General features: G+C 43.2%; 1 protein-coding gene across 3 annotated transcripts in view; it reads left to right on the forward strand.

Annotated features, from left to right (window-relative positions):
* STAT2 (signal transducer and activator of transcription 2) overlaps positions 1–24,796 on the forward strand; it is a 39,151-nt gene that overhangs the window by 1,110 nt on the left and 13,245 nt on the right. The window contains exons 1-13 of one of the 3 annotated variants that reach the window (XM_081320652.1): positions 851–931; positions 4,036–4,195; positions 5,580–5,739; positions 6,353–6,451; positions 8,103–8,195; positions 9,658–9,736; positions 14,677–14,765; positions 16,527–16,675; positions 19,727–19,885; positions 19,988–20,080; positions 21,906–21,965; positions 23,156–23,176; positions 24,330–24,423. In XM_081320652.1, coding sequence (XP_081176778.1) covers positions 4,065–4,195; positions 5,580–5,739; positions 6,353–6,451; positions 8,103–8,195; positions 9,658–9,736; positions 14,677–14,765; positions 16,527–16,675; positions 19,727–19,885; positions 19,988–20,080; positions 21,906–21,965; positions 23,156–23,176; positions 24,330–24,423 — 1,227 coding nt within the window. In that variant the 5' untranslated portion in view covers positions 851–931; positions 4,036–4,064. Of the gene's footprint in view, positions 1–850; positions 932–3,311; positions 3,540–4,035; positions 4,196–5,579; positions 5,740–6,352; positions 6,452–8,102; positions 8,196–9,657; positions 9,737–14,676; positions 14,766–16,526; positions 16,676–19,726; positions 19,886–19,987; positions 20,081–21,905; positions 21,966–23,155; positions 23,177–24,329; positions 24,424–24,796 lie in introns of those variants that run through there. The other 2 variants (XM_081320650.1, XM_081320651.1) reach the window with 2 other exon arrangements.

The following is a 24,796-nucleotide window of genomic DNA, read 5'->3' on the forward strand; positions in this document are numbered from 1 at the left end:
GAATTTAAGTTTCGTTTTCAAGAAATTGGGCAGAGCCAGCAAACTGCATCAGACTTGTGTTGTGAGCCAGTTAATCCAATATTAAACACTTTTCCTGGCTTTCAGATTTAATTTTCAAAAAGAAAACATTGAGCTGCAGTTCCATTTAACTGGTCTTCCCATTCTCTGCTTGTTCTCAGTCAGACTGTCTCAGACATCTACTAATGTATTTAATTTTTGTGTCTGTTTACCTTTGAGTCAGCTTTAGTTTATCATTGATTAGCCTCAGAGCCGTTTCAAAAGCAATAAAATAAAATATGAGGTCTATTTGCAAGATAAAATAGATAAAAGGAAATACAATAACAAAAATACATATGTGCTAAATAAAAAAGAATGTTTAGATAAATGCATTGCTTTTATACAGTACCCCAATCTCTTCAGATTCTTAGCTGAACTGTCTTGTCTGTAAACTTAGCAGTTTTGCTAACAATGTCCACATTAGAGCCCAGGGGGAAATAGGACAATTTGTGATTCCGACTGTCCAGTCAGATTTTCCTGACAACTGTCTGGGCTCCACATAGTTATTCTTGGTAAGATTTAGGAAATGGTCTGCCTTTGGCTTCTTCCTAGAACTTAAAGAGAGGGATGGCCCTAAGGACTCACCAATTTTGTGCCTAAAGCAGGAATAGAACTCATGATCTCCTGGTTTCTAGCCTCAACCATTGCATCACAATAGCTCTTCTTATTTGTTTGTTTTTGTGTTTGAGCTGGAGGAGGGAGGGCAGAAGAGGTTCAGAATTTTCAGAGTATATCTAGTAGGTTAGAAGGCTATAGCTTTAGTTTGGCAAGATTCTGTCCATTAGGCATAAGCAAATAAAGGGCTAAATTCAATTGGATTGCACTGTCTTGACCCTGAGCTTGAGCCTGACACCAGGGTACTTTTGGAGCTGAGGTAAGATTAGAACCTGGATCTCTGTGCTTTTAGTTCAATACCATCACCAAGACACCATGTGGGCTGTATGGTATTCTATATATTTCAATATTGATTCCCATACAATCCTCTTCAAATGGTTTACAGTAAATATATATTTTAGTGTTCGGTATGAACACTAAGGATTTTGTCCATGGGGTCATGATGAGTCAGACAGGATTTCCTGCAACTAACAACAACAATGAAACTTGATACATTTATGCACTTTCTTTGTTCCTTTACTTTTTCTTTTTTTGTAAGCAACCAACAAAAATGTTAGAAGCAAGAAAGCAGAAAATTTATGTGACACATAAAAATTCCAACGTAATATCTTTTTATGCTGTAAATGTTATACCATAAAAAAGTTTCCAGCCCTGATAATAATACAAATAAGGCCAAGATTTAAAGACTTATTCATAAGGGAAAACAGGATGCCCAATCACACATGACATTTCAAAATCCATTAAAAACACGATTGCTACCTTCATCAACTAAAATATTGTGTTTTATGGAATATTATGTATTTAGCTGCCTTGTGTTATCAAAGCAGGATAAAAATCTAAAAATAAAATTCGTTTTCTGGAGTAGGTGATTATATTACAATCAAATTAAATAAGTATCAAAGATCACTCAACCCCCCCCCCCCATTTAAGACTCTACTTCATCAGAATATTGTACAGAAAAGCAATTATAAGACAATTATCTCATTGGCAGAAATGAGAAAATTCTAAAACAGGAAAGTCCTGGTTAAAACCTTTTTGAACTCAAGAGGAATTATATCTAGCTAAGTAGATATAGGTTTGTTCTGTTAATTGATTGTTAATCTAAATAGAACCCGAAGGTTCTAATATTACTTCCAAAGTTCATGATAATGTATTGTAGCTCTAAACCAGGCACAGTTAACAGTTCTGTAGGGGCATATTAGCAGAAGGATCCTGTGTAGATTCTCAATGATTTCATCATGTTCCAACCAATATTTCTTTTTGCTATTTTGCCATTAGAAACTTTGGAAAGCCTATTGCATTCCAGAAGTAATATTTTTAGTTAGATTTTCTTTCCATTTACAAAGAAGGAGGTATGCAATTTCCAATAGCCCGTGTGCAATATTCTTATAGGATTAATTTTTTTTTTAATTTTAATCCCATTTATATCCCGCCCTTCTCCGAAGACTCAGGGCGGCTTACAATTTAAGCACAAACCAATGTGCTTAGCAATAGCCTTCATTCTATGTATATGCCTGCTTATTAGGGCTTTTGGGGCCCCCAAGCGGCATTATTACAAAGTCAGCTTATTGCCCCCAACAATCTGGGTCCTATTAGTCCCTTAAATAATCAAGGAAAATGGGAATTCCTTAGTAAAATCTTAAGTCTAAAATCTAAGTTCAACCGCACCAAAGATCTCCCCTGTATTTCTGCAAAGGCTTTCTGCTTTTCACTATTTTGGGGACTGAGCTGAGTTATGCTGTCAAGACCTCCTGATTTTTAAAACTGTACTGATACGTCCCTGCTTTGTTTGTTTACAACATTTGATTCATTCTGACATTTTCCCCCCTTTGTTTCACATCCCCTTTGCTTTCATTCAGCTATGAAACTCGCAGTTATTTTAGCCTTATGCTGACAGCATATGGAAAGAGAACAAACCTTGTATTTCCTACATTCATGAGGCTTTCATTTGATTTGCATTGCTCTCTTTAATCTTTTTTCATTTGATTTTCTTTGCTCTCTTTTCTTTGCTCTCTTATTCTCAGTCACAGAAAAGACAACAAAGAACTTCCTGAAAAAAGGAAAAAGCTACTGGCGCTTGCATAAGGAACCAAAACTTTAAGTAATAGACGGAGCAAAGTAAATTTTCACTGGCATGCACAGCTACAGTATGAACTGCGCACTGGGCCAAAAGAATGCGAGAGAGCCCAGAACTAAGCAAGGTTATGGGTTACATAATAATAATAATAATAATAATAATAATAATAATAATAATAATAATAATAATAATAATAATAATAATAATAATAATTTAATTTCTATACCGCCCTTCTCCCGAAGGACTCAGGGCAGTGTACAGGGCAATAAATACAATAAAAATACAGTAAACAAAAGTTAAGATAAAATTAAATATTGAAGCCCAATTACAGTAAAAATTAATAAAATTAATATTAAAATACCCCAAACCCATCAGACCAGGCCGGATTGTTCAAATAAGTAAGTTTTTAGGTCACGGCGGAAGGAGCGAAGGTCGGGAGCCATCCGGAGCTCAACCGGTAAACGGTTCCACAGGTCTGGCGCGCCCACAGAGAACGCCCTCCCCTGCTGGCCGCCAGTCGACACTCTCTGACCGACGGCACCCTGAGGAGGCCCTCTCTGTGGGAGCGCACTGGACGAAGGGAAGTTGACGCCGGCAGCAGGTGGTGGTGCAGTGGTTAGAATGCAGTGTTTATTACAGGCTCATTTTGCCAGCAGTTCAATTCTCACCAGGCTCAAGGTTGACTCAGCTTTCCATCCTTCCGAGGTCGGTAAAAGGAGGACCCAGATTGTTGGGGGCAATAGGCTGACTCTAAAGAGAGGGCTGTAAAGCACTCTGAAGTGGTATGTAAGTAAGTGCTATTGCTATTATATTCCTTTACAAAGGTTACATAGGAATGATAAAGCAAACTAAATCATACTATGACTTTACAGCTAGAATGTCTCATCTGGATAACGCAGTGGGATGACCTTACTTTGGCTACCTCAGCATGTCTACATTTTTCCTATTAATGGGACTCTTACCCATCCTAATTACAGAAATTAACCGCAATGGCATTTACAGTATTTTATTGCCTCCCTTCACACAGAAGGAAAAATCACGGTCTCATTTCTGTTATTTTCTCCTTTTTTTCCAGGGTTATCAGGGGCTTTAGTTTAGCAACTCCTTTGTATCTTTTTCATACTTATGCCACGTACAAGCTGTCATATATGACAACCCCATGCAAAATGTATTTATAAAAATAAAAATGTTCTCTTTTGAACGAGGACATTTGTGATACAAAAGGATTACTTTTTCCAGTTGCTTGGTGTGCTAGCAAAGGGTTCCTGATGTCTTTGCTTGCTTAGGTGTGTGGAGTTCAGCAGCATCTTCCAACATGTCCCAATGGCAACAAATTCAAACGCTGGACAAGATTCACATGAACCAGATAGATTGTCTCTACACAGATGACTGCTTACCAATGGAAGTGCGTCAGTATTTAGCCTACTGGATTGAGGAGCAGAACTGGTAATGCTATTTCTGTCGTAGTCATTTCCATGAAAGCAATTTGTCTTTGATCTGCTGGTTTTTATTATCAGCGTCACTTTCTGTACAATGTTTCCCCCCCAACTATGTGTGAAGGTCTTTCTGACATACATAGTGTGGTATCAGCTAACTCTGAAATGATAGACCCTGATAGAATGTTAAATATTCCTTGCCTTACAATAGTTCATTTACTGACCATTCAAAGTTAAAACCACACTGGGGAAAAAATGACATAACTATTTTTCACACTTAACAATTGTTGTAGCATCCCCATGGTTTACATTTAGATGGTTGACAACTGACTCATTTATGACGGTTGCAGTGTCTGAGGGTCATGTGATCACCTTCTGTAACATGACAAGCAAAGTCAATGGGGAAGCCTAATTCACTTAACAACTGTGTTTACTAACTTAACAATTGCAGTGACACACTTAACTTTGTCAAAAAAGGTCGTAAAATGGGGCAAAAGTCAATAGTCTCACTTAGCAACAGAAATTTTGAGCTCAATTGTGATCGTAAGTTGGACTGTCTATACAAAATTTTGAAGTCTACTGATTGTATTAACATTATTAAATGCATGCACTTACAGAGGAAAGGAAACAATTTCCTGGTTTAAATGAAATGCACTACCTAGATGTTGTAACAACTACATATTTATTCAGTCACCTGAAAGAATCACAGTACAGTAGTAATTTGAGAAGCCCATCCAAAAGTTCTGTCAGATAGATAGATCCTTAAAAATGGGGATTTCAAGATCTAAGAACATTTATTAATCTAAAAATCTGGTAGGTTATATTCTCTTCACCATTGTCAGAGGAAGAGCAAATATAAAAATTATAAGAATATTATGATTCATTTAAATAAGCAGGCTAGTGGTACATTTGGCAGACTTTTTTATCTTAGCTATAAGTTCAGAAAATTCATAAAGCTATTCCGTAATTATGGGTTTGATGATTCAGACCTTGACTCCTGGTAATTGACTTGACTAGTTCTTAACAGTTTTCTTGGCAAGATTTCAGAAGTGTGGTTTGCCCTTGCTTATTTCCCAGCATTGAGAAAGAGGGATTGGCCCAAGGTCACCCAGTTGGCTTTGGGGGTTAAGGCAAGACCAGATCTCATAGTCTCCCAGTTTCTTGTTCAGTGTCTTAACCATGATGCCAATTTTTTCTCAGAGACTTATATTACCTAAACTGTGACCCAAGAGCCATAAGACCAGCTTTGCTGTGGTTCCATTTTCTGACTATCAACAGTCTCGTTACCTTACCACCTCCAATACTACATGGGAATGCGGTTTTTTGGCAATGACTTTCTCTCAGCCAAGGCCATCTGAGTCTTGCTTTGCATTTTCTCCATTGTGCTCTTTTAGGAGCCAGGGAGTAGAACTGGACCCATCACAAGCCAGCTGTCTTTTCCATACCATGCTGTCTTTACTGGATGATCAGATCGGACGTCTGGCATTGGGGGAAGAGAACAATGCTAACTTGTTACTCAAGCACAACTTGCGCCGTTCAAAATTGCATCTACAGGTATGCATAGAACATGTATGTGTGTGTGCTGCCTGCACAGTGGGAAAGGGTCAGGATGAGATGGGAGCCTCCCTTCAAGACACCAAGGCAGGAGGAAGAACTGAAGGTTAAAAGAAGTTGACATTTTTTAAGTGCAACCACCTATGTCAATGTTTCTCAACCTTGGCCACTTTTAAGATGGGTGGACTTCAACTCCCAGAATTCTCCAGCCAGTCATGCTGAAGTCCACACATGTTAAAGTGGCCAAGGTTGAGAAGCATTGACCATGGTAGCTTAGAACCTTATCCTTGCTGGCCAAGAGAGACAAAATCTGTGTGCATGTATTGGGACTCTCTTAGTTGCCCTGTGGACCTTTCCTACATTGATATGATGGCCATGATAGCTATCCAGGTGAGATTTCATATCTCAGCTAGAAAAAATAACCTAGTGACAGTGGAGATCTACCTAGAAACAAAGAATTAAAGACTATATCTCTTTTTTCACTAGAGCCACCCAGGTCACCTGCAGGTGGTGATTCCAAAAAGGTCTGGTGTTCTTGGCAGCAGAGGATATAAAAAGTTTTTATTTAGCTACAGCCTTACGCTTTTCTATCTTGTTGTGCCCTGCCTTCCAGAGCAAGTATCAAGACCATCCCCAGGAACTAGCCATTGCTATTGATACTCTACTGAGACAGGAGAAAGCAATTCTGTCTGAAGCTTCTTCTACCTCTCAGGTAAAAACAAACAAACTAACCCTGCTTGGTCTTCTTCTGCCTGCCTTGTGCAGTCACAAAACAGTCTTCTCCATCTAGCAATACTTGGTCCCCCTTGATTTACTAAAAGCCCATTCTATCCCAGCAAAGGAAAATATTTGTCTTCCAATTTATTTTATTAATTACATTTCTATGCTGCTCATCTCCCCTACAAGATGACTCAATGACAAATTGTCACAAGGTGACAATTTCCCCAAGAGTTTGTTTTAAACCAGTAACCAACCCATAGCTCTACTGAAATATGAACTGGTTTATTACAGATAGTCCTTGACTTACAACAGCTCATTTAGTGACCATTCAAAGTTACAACGGTACTGAAAAAAGGGACTTATGACTGTTTTTCATAGTTACGACCTTTGCAGCATCCCCATGATCATGTGATCAAAATCCAGACGCTTGGCAACTGACTCATATTTATGATGATTGCAGTGTGCCGGGGGCATATGATCACCTTTTGTGACTTGACAAGCACTCAATGGGGAAGCCAGATTTACTTAACAGCCGGGTTACTAACTTATCAACTGCAGTGACAACAACTGTGCCAATAAAGGTCATAAAAGGGGGCAAAACTTAACAAATGTCTCAATTTAACAACAGAAATCTTGGCATCAATTGTAGTCGTAAGTCAAGGACTACCTGTGCTAAATTCCGTCCCATCCCGTTGAAAGAAAAAAATTCCCCTCCCAATTTATTTTATTTATTTATTTATTAAATTTCTATGCCGCTCATCTCTCCTACAAGATGACTCTTGATGACAAATTGTCACAAGGTGACAATTTCCCCCAAAGTTTGTTTTATATCAGTAACCAACCCTTAATTTTACTAATGTGTGAATTGGTTATTATTGTGGTGAAGACAGCTGTTGCTAAACCTGGAAAGGGTTAGGCATCTCCCTCTGTATACAGACTGTATGCAAATTACAGTATACGTATGATGAATTCAATAAAATTAGGAGTTAGTTTATAGCAGTGTATTTGACTTGTCATGTGTTCAGTGAGAGTGGAATGTGTTCAGTGAGAGGCTAGCATTACAAAGACAATAGCTTCTTGAATTAATCAAGGGCTGCCTACTTGGAATTGATGTGTTATTTGGCTGGGTGTTCAGTTTTATCTCCTATGTTTTAATCAGTATTCTTTATGGCCAAATGTTTCTGTAGTTCTGGAAAGAGTTTTTTTCATGGGAATGTGGACTTAGGACAGGAGAAGTTTAGAAACACTAATGCTGTATTTGCTATACCACCAGCATCACACTTCTAGCATATTGTTAGTACATTCTCCTCTCTGAGATCTGCACCAAAACAAAATGCATCCCAAACTTTTATGTTTGCTTTTGGTGAACTTTTTCATTGGGCAATTCACTGAATTTGCAAGGAAAAATCCAGAGGCAGAGAAAAAATCTTGCGTACTGTGATAGGAAAAAGAAAAAAAATAGGAATAAAAGAATGATATAAAATAGCAGTGCTATAAAAGTAGGGAGACAGATCTGAGGATTTGAGCAAGATACATGATGTCTCTTTTATCAACAGCCACTTAGGGGGGAAAAAGCTCTTTCAGTGATGATCCATACAAATGAATTAGCAATTTTTGTGTATTTTCTCTTCCTCTCTCTTCAGTCAAGTGTGGATCCTCCATGTGATTCTCCTGTGCCTACCACCCATCAGCATAATATTGAGGAGCGGCTAATGGAGATGTGCAAGACAATTCAGGTGAGAGTGGGAAGCCTGGCAGTGCTTTTTAACTCTTTCCCGCAAAATTCTAGGTTGCTAGATAATGTCATGTCAGGTTGACGCAAGCCACAGCATGGCTTAGATCATACTTTATATTAAGCCATGGTCTGCTTGAACTGTGCTCGAGTTAACAGCGGCTGAGTTAATGTAATGCTAAACCTTAAATCAAGGCTTTTAAACTTCACAGTCTGGATTCACAAGTACTCTGCAAATATTATGATTTATGATAATATGCACTAGACCTCTGGCTTTTTCAACCAACCATGGTTAAAACAAAACATGGTAGCGTGTGTGATGTTTGAAGTAAGCTATTTCATTTTTATTTTATTATCATTCTATTCCCACTGTTCTGTCCCAGCCTACGTGAGTCCTTGTTATGCTCACAAGGAGAAACCCCTCTTCCAGGAAACAGGCAGGAATCGCAAGGAAAAAAACAACCTCTTTTATTCTCACAGACGTGAGTCACTGTCCAAGGCAAACAAACACAGTCCACAGAAACTTGATCCTCAACACGAACGGGTGCCTTCGGCAACCAGCACCTCCCACACCTTCCCTTTTATAATTCAGCCAAGGCGTGGCTTCCTAATGCGTTCTCCTTTGCCTTTGGAGCTGCCCCATTGCATTCCTCTGTCCTACTCGCTTGTCTTGCCTGTATTTTCATGCATCCTGGATTTGTCCCAACTGTTCTTCATCACCGTCCAACTCAAGCTCCCAGCACAGCTGTCTCAGCCTGAGCACAAGTAGAGGGGCCAGGCTCCTCGTCTGACTGTAAGGCTTGGAGCTCCTCAGAGCCTTCCTCTGACTCTAATGTCACTCCAGACCCTTCCTCCTCATCTGATTCCTCAGACTCAGCTGCCGGATCCACTGGCGGGCAAGGAAACACAACAATTACATTTGCACTTCCATTTATGTAATAGATACAGGAAGGGAAATTAATTTTGCACCTATTCAAATTATGTATTAGAAAGACATATTCATATTGTTTAGTTGTGTTTGTTATAAATCGAATCCTGCCCAGAGAGAAGAATGAAGGGTTTAAGGATAAAGACAGGAGCATCTTGTCTCCCAGAAATCTCTCATTTGCATTTTGAAAGATATACCAGGAAGTGCGTCCAAATTAGTCTCCTGAACAGTTCGGGGTTTCTTTAGGGGTTACTAAGAGTGGAAATGGGAAGAGGCATTTGATTTTGTATAAGAAGCCAAAAAACTGCACATTTTACTGGCACACACTTATACTGGGATGCTCCAAATGGAGTGAAGTGCTGTTCCTGATTGGCCTCCTTTGTATTGATTACATCCCTGCTATTGGTTCTAGCTGTGCATCACAGAATGGAGATTCATCCTGAGGTCCTATCTTTTCAGTGTGTCCTACTAATTGTTGTGTACTTCTTCAAACCTCCCTTGCTTGGCCTGTCCTTTGATGTCTGGCTGTATTCCACAGGGCCTGAAATGTTCGATTGAGCAACATGATGATCTGCAGGACAATTTTGATTTTTGTTATCGGACACATTCGCATTTAGGTGAGGAAACTAATGTGAACCTTCTTTATTTGGAAATCACGATGGGAAAAGGGCAGGGTGTTTTGTAGGATGATGGTGGATGGTGAAATCTTTCCAAAGAAATCACTCAGGAGCCTTGAGGGACTTGTTGTCCAGACAAGTCACTTAAAGAGCTCTGCAATATACTGTATAAGGTTGTCCAAGGATACAGCTTTTTAATGATACACTCCTCCCTTGAAGATTACCTGAAAATAGCTAAAGCTATTTATTACGCTTATACCTATCATACATACCTGATTTAGGAAGAAAGGGTAGCTCATTTTTTTGATGAGCCCCTTATCAAGAGCACCCAGACTGTTGTTTTACAAGTGGAAAAATTATTGATCTGTTGGAGATTAGTTCCCATTATGCTTTACTGTTAGTCCCACGACGTTAGGGAATGGCAGCAGGTGTAGGAGCAGAGGGCCGTATCGATCTCAGGGAATGCCTCTCCGCTGCTTACAAGCGGTGAGGCACTCCGACCCTCTGGCTCCGCCCCGAGGTCCCGGGAGTGAGGATGTGCAGCCTCCTGAGCTCCGGCTGGTGTACTTGAATGCCAGGTCTGTCGCTAATAAAGCCCCTCTCGTCCGCGACTTGGTCGAGGGTGAGCAGGCGGACCTGGCTTGCATCACGGAGACTTGGTTGGGCCCAGAGGGCAGGATTCCTCTGGTTGACCTTTGCCCACCAGGTTTCCGGGTGCTACACCGGCCTCGGGCTCAGGGTAGGGGCGGATGTGTGGCTGTTGTTATGAGGGAGACCTTGTGTCCGCGGGAGGCCACCGTTCCCCAGATAGTCGGGTGTGAGTCTCTCTTTTTGAGATGCGGCCCTGGTGCACAGTTGGGCTTGCTGCTGGTGTACCTTTCGCCTAGTCACACAGCAGCAGCCCTGCCTGAGCTTCTCGATGTCCTCTCTGGGTTGGTGATTGAGTTCCCGAAACTTATGGTTTTGGGGGACTTCAATCTACCATCGCTGGGAGGATCATCTGAGTTGGCTCGGTTGTTCATGGCTTCCATGACGGCCATGGACCTGACGCAAGTAATTTCGGGACCGACTCATGAGGGAGGCCACACCCTTGACCTAGCTTTCTTATCTGGACGGTGGTTAGATGATCTTGGTGGGGGCTCCCCAATTGTTATGCCCCTGTCATGGACCGATCATCATCTCCTGTGGCTGGTCTTCCATTTTGCCACCCCCCGCCGTGGGTGCGTGGAACCAATTAAATGGTACCGCCCCAGACGCTTAATGGATCCCCAAAGGTTCCAGGCGGCGCTGGGGTCCCCACCTGCCTCCCTTGCTCACAGCTCGGCAGATGCCTTAGTGGAAGCCTGGGAAAGGGCAGCCACTGAGGCTCTTGACCGAGTTGTACCCTTGCGGCCCCTGACCCGGTGCAGATCCCGTCGAGCTCCATGGTTCTCCGCGGAGTTCCGGGAGATGAAGCGTCGGAGACGGGGCCTAGAGAGCGGTTGGAGATCCAGCCGATCCGAATCCGACCGATTGCGACTAAGAGCCTACACTAGGGTCTTATCTCGCTGCGATAAGGGAGGCGAGGTCTAACCACTTCGCTACCCTTATCGCGTCCGCAGATAACCGCCCGGCCGCCCTGTTTAAGGTGACTCGCTCCCTCCTGAATCAAGAGGTGAGGGAAGAACCCTTGCAGGGTCGTGCCGAGGAGTTTAACCAACATCTGTCGGACAAAATCGCTCGGATTCGGACCGGTCTGGACTCTGACTGGGCAGAGTCTGGCGATCAGGACGCGGGCGGTCTTGTCGATATTACCTGGGAGGAGTTTGATTCTGTGACTCCGGAGGAAGTGGAGAGAATCATGGGGAGGCTGAGCTCCACCACATGTTTATTGGACCCGTGCTCTTCCTGGCTGGTTTATGCAGCCCGGGAGAGGACACGCAGCTGGTTCCAGGCAGTTATATCGGCTTCTCTGAACGAGGGTAGCTTCCCCGCCGTCTTGAAAGAGGCAGTGGTGAGGCCTCTCCTCAAGAAGCCTGCCTTGGACCCAGCTGTATTGAACAACTTTCGTCCCGTCTCCAACCTTCGCTTTCTTGCGAAGGTTGTTGAGAGTGTGGTGGCGCATCAGCTCCCTCTGGTCCTGGATGAAGCGGATTATCTAGACCTGTACCAATCGGGTTTCAGGCCCAGGTACAGCACAGAGACGGCATTGGTCGCGCTGGTGAATGATCTCTGGAGGGCTCGGGACAGGGGACATTCCTCTGTTCTAGTCCTATTAGACCTCTCAGCGGCTTTCGATACCATCGACCATGGTATCTTGCTGCGGCGTCTCGGGATTGGGAATGGGAGGCACGGTCTTACAGTGGTTCTCCTATCTCCAGGGACGTTCGCAGTCGGTGTTGACAGGAGGGCAGAGGTCGACCGCGAGGTCTCTCGTTTGTGGAGTTCCTCAGGGGTCGGTCCTCTCGCCTCTCCTGTTCAACATCTATATGAAACTGCTGGGTGAGATCATTCGTGGTTTTGGAGTTGGGTATCATCAGCTTTTCCTTTCGACCCCAAACCACCCCAGTGATGCCCTCAACGTGATGTCCCGTTGCCTGGAGGCGGTTCGGGTCTGCATGGGGAGGAACATTCAACTCAACCCCGACAAGACTGAGTGGCTTTGCATACCTTCATCCCGGGTTTATTCGGATATTCCACCTCTTTCTATGGGGGGTGAACTATTACCCCCCGTAGATAGGGCTCGCAACTTGGGAGTCCTCCTAGATTCACGGCTCACCTTGGAAGATCACATAGGGGCTGTGACTAGGGGGGCTTTCGCCCAGGTTCGCCTGGTGCACCAGTTGCGGCCCTATCTAAGCCGGGATGATCTATGCACGGTCACTCACGCGCTCGTGACCTCTCGACTAGACTACTGCAACGCTCCCTACATGGGGCTGCCCTTGAGGACCACCCAGAGGCTCCAACTGGTACAGAATGCAGCCGCGAGAGTTGTGTTGGGAGTCTCCCGATACTCCCATGTTACACCTCTGCTCCGTGAGCTGCATTGGTTACCAGTTGTCTTCCGGGTGAGATTCAAGGTACTAGTAATGGTGTTTAAAGCCCTACATGGCAGGGGTCCGGAGTACCTTAGGGAACACCTGCTGCCGGCATCAACTTCCCTCCGCCATGTGCGTTCCCACAGAGAGGGCCTCCTCAGGGTGCCACCGGTCAGAGAATGTCGATTGGTGGCCCCCAGGGGCAGATCCTTCTCTGTGGGTGCCCCGGAGCTATGGAATCAGCTACCGGTTGAGCTCCGGACGGCGCCCGATCTTCGCTCCTTTCGCCGCGAGCTAAAAACATACTTTTTTGAACAAGCTGGCCTGGCCTGATGGGGGACTGGGGGGGTTGTTATTGTTATTTTATTGGGGTTTTAAGATGTATTTTTAGTATATGGGCATGTATTTAATTATTTTTTAACTTTTGTAATCCTGTATTTTTATTCTTGCCCTGTTCACCGCCCTGAGTCCTTCGGGAGAAGGGCGGTATAGAAATATTATTAAATAAATAAATAAATAAATAAATAATGAGAGTCCAACCATCTCAATGGATTTTTTTCAGTTAAGCATTTGTGGCAGACCCATGTTGGTCCTTGGGAAAGGAAAGATTGGGCAGCTCTTTTGGATTGAGGATGAGACTCACTTACCAACATAAAGCTTCTCAGAGCTGGTGTTAACAAGCAACCATATGCATTGTTTCACCTACATGCTCCCAGCTCAAATCTATGGGCTTAGACCAGGGCTTTTCAACCTTTTCACCCATTGTACCACTTTTAGGATATGGCAACATCCGAGTACCACCAGTCGCCTAGGAAGCTGTCAAAAACTTGATGACCAAAAAAAAAAAAGTGATGAAGTACAGGTAGTCCTCAACTTACAACAGTTTGCTTAATGACTGTTTGAAGTTACAATTGCACTGAAAAAAGTGCCCCCCAAGCCAGAGCTGAGCAAAACACCTGCCTGCCTGCCCGGCGGCGCTCTTTCTCCTGTCCAAGGTTTTCATTCTTGTGAGCATTTCTGTTGAGGATTGGTAGCGGGGGGTGGGGTGGGGGCTGTTTGGTTTTTATCCCCCCCGTCTGCTGGGTGGTTGCAGCAGGTTTTGGTCACTTCACATGACCCTGGGAGACTGTGACTGTCATAAATATGAATCAGTTGCCAAGCCTCTGAATGTAAATCAGGAGACCCTGGAGATGCTGTAACATTCCAGCTGATTGGCGCTTCTTCTGGGCTCAGCAGAAGTGCCAGGATCAGCACCAAGCTCCAGTTGGAGCCTGGTGCTTAACCTGGTGCTTCCACTGAGCCCCCACAGCCCTGAAGAAGCACTGATCCTGGCGCTTCTGCTGAGCTCTGACAGCCCTGCAGCTCCAGCCGTCTCTCGCTCAGGCTTGTGCGGTGGTGCCACCAGTTCAGTTCATTCCCTCCCCCCGCTACCACTTTTCTAGGATGGTCGCATACCACCTGCCAGGTGCCAATGTACCACAGGTGGTACTCGTACCACTGGTTGAAAAGTCCTGGCTTAGAGGAGTTCATGGCCAGCCAGTTGCCAATATATGAACTGGAATGCTGAGTAGTTTTGAAATGAATCTAATTACAGAAATTGGGATTCTATACTTAAGCTTGGTAGAGAAAGATGCTGCTTCACCACAATCCAGATGTTTGAAATTTGTTAGAGGATGTCATACTTCGGTCCTACTGTAGGTCCTGCCTAGATAGTCAAATCACCCATCCTAAAGAGCTCCTTACTAGATATGAATCCTGCTTCCTGCCTGCTTTTTCCAGACAGGAAGATCAGAGGGAGTCAGTGACTCCCTCAAAATCATAGACAGCTTTGACCTGGAGAATCCGCACTCTTGGCAATCAACACTCATATGAGAACAGGTTCAAGGTTAGAGTCTTCCTCTAAAGGGCCCTCTTTTCTTGCAGAAAGAACCACTCCCGCTAGTGAGCCTATCCGGACCAGAATGGTTGAAAAGTTAGAAAGTATGTTAAAAAAGTTGGACTCCCTCCGCCGCGTGAGTATAAGTACTGGCCAGTACAGTAGCATGTTTTTTTCCCCTCTTTCATAGCTTTTTTTTTTAAAGGAACTTCTAATTTCAGTAAATTTCAAGTGATGCAAAAGCATGGGACTTGAACTTACTAATGCAAAAACATGTTGCATGTCTTAAAAGATGCAATTCCTTTTTTTTTTTTAACAAGAACCATACATGGAAATGTACAGGTAGTCCTTCATTACGACTTAACTATTACTCAAAGTTACGACAGACCTCCCCGAAAGCTACTTACAACCCGGTTTTCAAGTTCCAGTGTAGCCCTCGTCTCCCCTGCACACAGTCACATGATTGCATTTTGGGTGTTCAGCAACCAACCCAGTTTGCAGCACCCTGAGGACACATGACTGATCTACAGCAGTTTTGTTGGAAACTGTCTTTTAGTTCTGGTTTCTGGCAAAAAATAGTTTTGCTTAATGACCTTGGCATTTGCTTAACAACCACTGCAAAAAAGGTCATAAAATCAAGTCTGGTCCTGTCATCCACTTTATGACTGTCACAACTTACAACTGTAATTGCCAGATGTGAGAGGACAGGCAGCTGCAAAACGTCCAGCGCCTGAGCTGCTGGTGTCCTGTCCCTTTTAAGACTTCTCCCTAGCCAATCCAGTACAGGTAGTCCTCGACTTACGACCACAATTGAGCCCAAAATTTCTGTTGTTAAGTCAGACATTTGTTAAGTGAGTTCTGCATCATTTATGACTTTTCTTGCCACAATTGTTAAGTGAATCACTCCAGTTGATAAGTTAGTAACACGGCTGTTAAGGGGAACTGGCTTCCCCATTGACTTTGCTTGTCAGAAGGTCGCAAAAGGGGATCACATGACCCCAGGACACTGCGACCATCATAAACATGAACTAGTTGCCAAGTGTCTGAATTTTGATTACATGATCATGGGGATGCTTCAAAGGTTGTACCCGTGAAAAACGGTCATAAGCCACTTTTTTCAGTGCTGCCATAACTTTGAACGGTCACTAAGTGAAGAGTTGTAAATTGAGGAATATCTGTAATATGTGGTATAAAAGCTGAGCAGAGAGGCAGGTGGATGTTGTGGTGGTTGATACAGGAGTGAGAGGGAAGATGGTTTGTATATGTTTGGGAAACTAAAACAGCCTGAAGAAGCCTAATGCAAATAGTTACAGTCAGGGCTTTTTTTCTCATAGAACGCTCAGAACGGAGTTCCGGCACCTTTTTTGGATGGAACCTTGTAGGGTAGGCAAAGCGGGTTGTATGACATGTGAGTTCCGGCACCTTTTTCTTTTACAAAAAAAGCACTGGTTACAGTTATAGTTCTCCAGATGTAGAACTCATAAAGAGAAGTAGTGGAGGAACAGGAGTTGCAGTAGAATTGGGGAAGAGTGGTAGTGCTTGAGTGGGTACTAGCCTTTGAGTGCTTGATAGTGTGTTGCCTAGAGGCCAGGTGTGCTTTTGTTGAATCTCGAGGGGTTTGGAGCCCACTGTCCTGGGTTCATGTAAAAGAACTTGCAACATCAGGCTTAATTACAGTTGTAAGTTGACGACCACCTGTTAATGATTGATAACAAAAAAATTTCTATTAACATATTAATTCATCGTTGCCTTTTTTCAATTTTGTATTCTGTTTTTCCCATTTTGGTATTATATCCGCACACTTGCCGGAGTTGCTCTGTGAGGGAGATAAGCTGCTTTAAAAATTGATAAATAAAATAAAATAAATAAGTTATATATTCAGCATGTTTTTAAACAGGAGATGCTGAGCCAAATCCGTGCATTTCTTGGACGCTCTGCTACTCTAAGAGATTTACTTCTGGAGGAGGTAGCAGCGTGGCAAATGCGTCAGCGTTTAGCTTGCATTGGACAGAAATGTGATACCAGCTTAGGGCATCTGGAAAAATGGTAAGTGGTAATGATCGGTCCAGTTGCTTGTTTTTAATGAGACATTTCTATAAATATGGGTTTCTATAAAATGATCCCTTTGAAGAAATGCATTGCAGTAAGTTCTCGGCTTACTACCATTCGTTCAGTGACTGTCTGAAGTTACAACAGCGTTGAAAAAAGTGACTTATGATGGCTTTCCACACTTCGGACTGTTGCAGCATTCCCATAATCACGTGATCAACATTTGGGCACTTGGCAATGGGCATCTATTTATGACATTGCACTCTCTGGGGGGGCGGGGTGTCAGGTGATCATGATTTGTAACTTTCCCAGCTGGCTTCGAACAAGCCAAAATCATTGGGGGAAGCCAGGATCGCTTAACAACTGCAGTGATTGCAGCTGCAACGGTGACAAAAAGTCATAAAATGGGGTACAACTCACTTAACAGATGCCTTATTTGGCAACAGAAATTTTGGGCTCCATTGTAGTCATAAGTCAAGGACTACCTGTACTTGGTGGTAAGTAACATGGCTATTTAAGGCATTTTATAAGGCAAGGCAAACTGCAGTGAATTATGCCAGGATTGCTAGTTCTACATCTGTCTGAATCATTGATCTTTAGTTAGAAGGTAGTCCCAAGTCAGTGACCTATAGAGCAGGGGTAGGCAACCTAAAACACTCAAAGAGCCACTTGGACCGGTTTCCCACCAAAAAGAAAACACTGGGAGCCGTAAAACCCTTTTGTCATCTAAAATGAAGATAATACTGCATATATTGTTTTTTACCTTTATGCTATGTATAAAAAAACTATAGTGTGCTGCATTTATGAAATCAATGAACTGCTACAAAGAAAACAAATTTTTATTTCTGCATGCAACAAAAGCATTTTGAACTCCAAAAAAAAAGACACTGAGTCAAAGGTTACTTTCAAATAAAATACTCAAATGTCTATTTGAGTCCTGCTCATATTTATGAAATAAAAAGCCGGTGCAAACTTTAAAAACTACAAAGAAAAGAAAAAAAATTGCGGGGGGGGGGGGGAGGAAATAAAGGACAGGAGAAAGAGGGGAAAAAAACCTTTCTCCTTTATCCCAACAGGTAAAAACAATTTTAGTAGCTTATCTATCATCTTTAAATACAGCATAATTATCTCCATACCTCACCTCTTAATTAAAAAAAACATCAAAATATTTCATTAAAACATTCTTTACTACAAGTCCAGTAAGGACAACCACATACCGTATATACTTGAGTATAAGCCGACTCGAGTATAAGCCGAGACCCCCAATTTCACCCCCAAAAACTGGAAAAAGTTGGTGACTTGAGTATAAGCCGATCCGCCGTTCTGCAAGCCTCCGCCGCCGGCTGCTTCGTTCCGCAGCGGAAAGAAGCAGGCAGGCAGGGGGCGGAGGAACGGAGACCCGGCGACGTTTGGGGAGGTTTGGGCGCCTCTCCAAATATCCCCAAACGTCGCCGGGTCTCCGTTCCTCTGTGCCCTGCCTGCCTGCTTCTTTCCACAGCGGAAAGAAGCAGGCAGGCAGGGGGCGGAGGAACGGAGACCCGGCGACGTTTGGGGAGGTTTGGGCGCCTCTCCAAATATCCCCAAACGTCGCCGGGTCTCCGTTCCTCTGTGCCCTGCCTGCCTGCTTCTTTCCACAGCGGAAAGAAGCAGGCAGGCAGGGGGCGGAGGAACGGAGACCCGGCGACGTTTGGGGAGGTTTGGGCGCCTCTCCAAATATCCCCAAACGTCGCCGGGTCTCCGTTCCTCTGTGCCCTGCCTGCCTGCTTCTTTCCACAGCGGAAAGAAGCAGGCAGGCAGGGGGCGGAGGAACGGAGACCCGGCGACGTTTGGGGATATTTGGAGAGGCGCCCAAACCTCCCCAAACGTCGCCGGGTCTCCGTTCCTCCGAGCCCTGCCTGCCTGCTTCTTTCCGCTGTGGAAAGAAGCAGGCAGGCAGGGCGCAGAGGAACGGAGACCCGGCTTCGTTTGGGGAGGTTTGGGGAGGTGCGCGCGCACCTCCCCAAACCTCCCCAAACTTCGGCAGGTCTCCGGACGGCGGTGGCTTGGGAGAGGTGAGCGCGATCCCGGAAGCTCCAAAGCCTCGGCCGCGCACAAGTCCTCGGTAAGTTTTTTTGTTGACTGGAGTATAAGCCGAAGTGGAATTTTTCAGCCCAAAAAGTGGGCTGAAAAATTCGGCTTATACTCAAGTATATACGGTATATTCATATTCTGTCTCTCTCTCCCTCTCTCTCCCTTTCCGCCCTTGGTCTGCCAGTCCTCTTCCCCCACTCAGTTTATTTTTGTGTGTGTTTGTGTGGAGAGACACAGAGACACTTGTGCTTCCCTTCTCTCTCTCCCTCCCCCTCCCTCCTTCCCCCTCTGTCTCCCCCCCTCCCTTTCTCCGATCTTCTGCTCACCTGGCAAGTTGGCTTCATGCTGTTCTGGACAAGCTGACACACGTTCTTATTGGGCTGGTTCTCCTGCCCTCCCCCCCATTGTGCTTTATTGAATGAAGCATAATTGGCTGGGTTGGGTTCATGCAACACAGTAAACAAACCATGGTTTGCAAGCCATAGTAGCTGGGTTTATACAAATTTAAGCAAACTATCAGTTCTGAGTCTGATGAATAAACTCAGCCAGTATTTCATGTAGTTTTCAAGAGTAAATGCAGAAGCAGTCACGATCATAACCAAGCAATTAGGCCAGTTTTTAACTATCTCCCAGTTTCTAGTAGAACAGGATGCCTGTGAATTTACTCTTTAAAGGGCCATTTGTGTACTTTGCTGGTTTTCCGAATAGCCCCCTAGTAACTTTGATTTGTTAGAAGGCAACTTGTTGAAAATAACAAGGTAGGTTGTGCCTTGTGGTCTGATGTTACAGTACTATACTACACTTCCTGTTTTTCTTCCCTGAATCCCTATTAAAGGAACTTGCAGTCTGTTTAATTTCAGGCTTCCCTCTCAGGGCTACTAGTTAGGCTTTTTTTGACTCTTGCAGATCTCTGCACCCCTCTTCACAGCCTGTTCCTGGAGCATCCTGTTATCCACTGATCTTCCCCCTGAATTGCAGGTTTACTAGCAATGCTGAGATCCTCTTCCGCTTGCTGCACCTATTAACGATGCTATTTGAGATGCATAAAAAGCTGACTTACTCGAATGATCCCTTCCCGAACCAGTTATCCATTCTGTTCAAGAGCCTTCAGGAGCAAATAATCTTCCTCTTGAAAAGGTGACAAGGGAGGGGAAGAATTCTGTCAGTAAGGAAAGGATGCAGGGAGGCGGGCAGGAATAGATCGCCTGTGGAAGACTAATGTTACTCTGCTCTTGCCAGTGCTTTTGTGGTGGAGGTACAGCCTAAGATGCAAGTCCCCAATCAACGTCCGCTGGTGCTGAGAACCAGTCACAAGTTCTCCGTCCGGGCCAGGTGAGAGAATCGTCACTCCAACAGTGGCTGTTCCTGGAGACTGTTTTGGACAGAAAACAAAATTTTAGAAGGGAACAGATCAAAGCATGTGGGTCACAGAACATTTTCAGTGTTGGGGTTGTTATTGTTATCATTTTAAAGAAAACAGCTTTCTCTCAGAACAGGGCTAGGTTACTTAGCATTTATTTATTATTCAGATCTATATAACTGCCAGTCTCATAAAGATGAGTCAGGGTGGGTTATAATGAAGACAAATTTAAAAATAATATAACTATTTTTTTAAAAAAAAACCAATATAAAAGCACATAAAACCTCCCATCGTAGTAAATTCCACAAACTTATTAGCTAAGATAATTGTATCTAGCAATCACACTAATGCGACATTGGACCAGCTCTGCTACAATTCTCTGGTCCTCATGCCCATTGGCCAAACCATGTTTGCAGAGTCTTTGGAAAGGGTAGCAAGATCAGGGCTATCCTAGTTTCCCTCTGCAGGGTGTTCTAAGGAGCAGGCCCCATGACAGAAAAGGCTGTTTCCCCAGGCCTCATCAGGTGGCAACTCCTTAGTGGACAGGATGGGAAGGGCTGGAAGAAAACCAGGAACATTGGGGGGGGGGGAATAAGAGGGTTTTTTTCTGGATTTTCCCCCCTGAAGCCATTTGGAAAAAAAGAAAAAAAAACTGGGTTTTTCCCCCAGTTTTTTTCCAGGCCTACCCATTTCTAGGCCTGGTGGAACGTTGTCTATGGGGTTGTGATGGGTCGGACATGACTTCGCAATTAACAACAACAACACCCATCTCTATCGACAGCACGTGTCTCCTGCTGGATCTCATGGGATAGGTAGATGTAGCTAGGGAGAGATAGTCTCTCAAATAAGGTAGTCCAGGGGTCCCCAACCTCCAGTCCATGGACCAGCACTGGGTCACGGCATGCCAGCAACTGGGCTGCGTAAACAAGCAAAGCCTCATCCGCGGGATGCAGACAGCGTGCAAAACTACGCCCTCTCCGATCTGCAGAATTCCCCCCCCCCATGGAACCAGTCCATGGTGCCCAAAGAGCTGGGGGCCACTGAGCTAGTCCCATGTCATGTAGGCTTTGTAGATCATTACCAGCACCTTGAATTAAGCCTGGAAGCAAACTGACAGCCTTTACAACTCACAGACAAAAGATGTGACATGTTCAAATTGTGTAGTATGCATAACTGCCAGTGTGCTGGATTTTGAACCAGTTGAAGCTTCCAAATACCGTATTTTCCGGTGTATAAGACGACTTTTTAACCCATGAAAATCACCTCAAAAGTTGGGGAGTCGTCTTATACGCCCAGTTGACTTATACGCCGGAAAATACGGTATCCATGGTGGGAATGGATAAGGATTGCATTTAACATTAGAAGCTTTAACTGGAAACTGAAAAATAGTAGCTTCCTCTTTTTAAATATTAAAAAAAACCTCAGTAGCAACAAGCTTTTTGAAGAACAGTTACTGTTTCCAGTTCTTAAATGCTCTTATGATCACAAGTGTTTGATTGAGACAATCTAATTGCAGATTAGACAGTAAAACAGAATTAATTTGCTCTGCTCCATGAAACTTTAGTGCCAAGATCATGAAAAAGTAGTCTTTCCACTTGAAATAAGACTGCGATATATTGTTTGGTTATTTAGGAAAAATATGCAAAAACACCTCAAGGCAATATTAATAAACAGGATGTTGCAGAAACACTTTTGACTAGTAGAAAAACAATTCAATTTGAAAATATAAATACCTGGGCCCCCCCTTTTTTGTTTTGATCACATGGATTTTAATTGGTTGCTATTTCCATGATTCAGATTATTGGTAAAACTGCTGGATCGAAATAACTCAGTGGAGGTGAAGATTGGCATTGACCGGTACGTTCTTCTACTGAAACTCTAGCTTTTATAAGAATGACATGTTTGGTCAGGGTTAAAATAAGAAATATTTTTATAAAATTCTAGAAACCTTAAATGAACTTTTTGCCATACTTGGGACAGAAATGACAACAGTTTTTGAATTTGTGAAAAGATCCCAGGGTGGGGGAAGGTTATGGGAAGAAGTGAGATGTATGTAATATAAGCTACCCAGAGTTGCCTTTTCAGGGAAATGGGAGGCATATAAAATAAATAAGTAAATAAATTAATATCTTAGTGATATTTATTTGCCTGTACTTGTTGCAAGGAAGATTGGGTGTTGCTTTTTTAAATATTCTTTTTTCTGTTTTTCTTTTTTCCCCTCTTCTTTTTTCTTTCAAATTTTGTATTTCTTTTTTTCTATTCTTTTCTCTTTTTTCCTGATTTCAGTTTGTGTTGTTATTAAAACACTTTAATAATAAGTAGTTTTAAAAAACAAACAGAAAAAACCCTCTAGGCCAGGTGTGTCCAATCTGCAGCACATGGGCCGCATAATGCAGCCCCACAAGATTGTAAACTGTTAACATTATTTTGCGATTTATATACAATAACTGTTTTACGGGAGCACCTTCTGCCAATGTCAACACCCCACCGCCCTGTGCGCTCCCACAGAGAGGGCCTCCTCAGGGTGCCACCGCTCAAGGAATGTCGGCTGGTGGCCCCCAGGGGGAGGGCATTCTCAGTGGGTGCGCCAGCCCTCTGGAACTGCTTGCCTACCGAAATCCGGATGGCCCCCGACCTCCGCACCTTCCGGCGCGACTTAAAGACTTACCTATTCCAGCAGTCCGGCCTGGCCTGATAGCTCTAATTGGGGTCCCAGTTTGTTTTGATTATTGTTTTTCAGTACTGTTTCATTATGTTTGCCTACCTTACTCTGTACACCGCCCCGAGTCCCTCGGGAGAAGGGCGGTTTATAAAAACAAATAAATAAAATAAATAAATAAATAAATAAATATATTTATAAGTGGCCCAAGTCTATTTCTCTTCACTTAATGCAGCTCATGCAAGCCAAAAGGCTGGACACCCATGCTGTAGTAGGCTTTATAGATCTTACCATACTTACTAATGGAGCTTGTAGCGTTGTGGTGGGAGGGGGACTAGATATGGGACATCACCCGTTGATTGATCTTCCTTGTTCTTATCTTTTGCAGGGATGATACTAATTTGACTGGGTAAGAAATGGCTACATAAAAGCAATGGGGAATATTGAGCCTTTCCTATCTGGGAGGGTAGTGGACCATGATTCTTAATCTGGAGATTGTAAAGCTTTACTTATCTGGTTAATGGTTAATGGAGGAGGAGTTCATAGGGGGACCCTTCAGCTACCTACTTAGAAAGAGATAAATAGATTATTGGTAGATGTGAGATTTGAAGAGCTTCCTTAAAACTTCCAGTGTTGGAGCATTCACCGCTTCTGAAGGCAGGTTGTTCCACTGGTTAATTGTTCTAACTGTCAGGAAGTTTCTCCTTAGTTCTAGGTTGCTTCTCTCCTTGATTAGTTTCCACCTGATGCTTGTTCTGCCTTCGGGCGCTTTGGAGAATAGCTTGACTCTCTCTTCTTTGTGGCAGCCCCTGAGATATTGGAACACTGCTATCACGTTCCCCCCTCGCCCTTCTCTTCATTAGAGTAGATATACCCAATTCCAGCAACCGTTCCTTACATGTTTTAGCCTCCAGTTCCCTAAGATTGGAAAACTGCAGTGGATACAGAGAAGGGGAGACTTTTGGAGAAGGCAGTAGTGTGCCTGCCCTATAATTTGAGTAAAGCAGAAGTAGATAAGCTCTCGTCTAGGTTCCTATCCAGTTCCCAGTCTGATTTCTTTATTGAATATTTTAAAAATTATACGCTGCTAAATGAGATGATGTTACAAATCAAACAGCCAGTCTCCAGGGCTGTTTTAATGCCCAAAAATGTCCCTAGATCCTTCATAGGCTCAGTGGGCATTTTTTGAATGTAAAAAGATGGGTATCTAGAATTCAGTGTTTCATTTGAAAGGGTGCCCAGACAACAGGAAGAAAGGTTCCTTGGAATGGTAAGGAGCCTCCCCAGTTTGTCTTCTGGAAAAGTAGTATTTCTGACAGTCGTATATTCAACATGGCAGCCATTTTGTGATTAATCATTATAGCCATTTTGGGAAAGCATTCACAAATTACTTTCAGAATTCCAAATTTGCCAGCTGTTCAACAAGATTATTATTTTCTCTGTTAAAGTAAGACACTATATCTAAATACATACTATATCTATCTTTGACCAGCAGGAAATGGCATGTGTTATGATTGATCCTTGTATTTCTGTCTTCTCACTCTGTGTCTCTCATTTTGAAGGTTCCGGAGGTTCAATATTTTGACATCCAATACCAAAACCTTGATGATGGACGATCCCCAAAAGAAAGGACTCGTTTGTGATTTTAAGTACATTGTACGGGAGTATTGGGAGAGGATTTGAATCTTTTTTTATACATATACATATACATATACATATACATATACATACATACACACACATACATATATACACATACATATACATACATACGTGTGTGTGTGTGTGTATATGAAGGAGAAAAGATAGTTGGAGCAAGGGGATCCATTTAAATGATAGAAAAGGGGACCACAAACATTGCTCCTCAAAGGGGAAATCTGACCATTGCCGACATAGAAACCAAATTTTTTGTCATCCCACTCTACTTAATTTTGGCAATAGATAAGAAATCTTGTTTATATTTCTTGTAAGCTATATTCAGTGGTTCTCCATGTGGGACGCATTTTTTTTCCATTTCACGTACCTAAAA

This window comes from Vipera berus (assembly GCF_964194415.1).
Source record: "Vipera berus genome assembly, chromosome: 2".
In the NCBI taxonomy this organism is placed as follows: Eukaryota; Metazoa; Chordata; class Lepidosauria; order Squamata; family Viperidae; genus Vipera; species Vipera berus.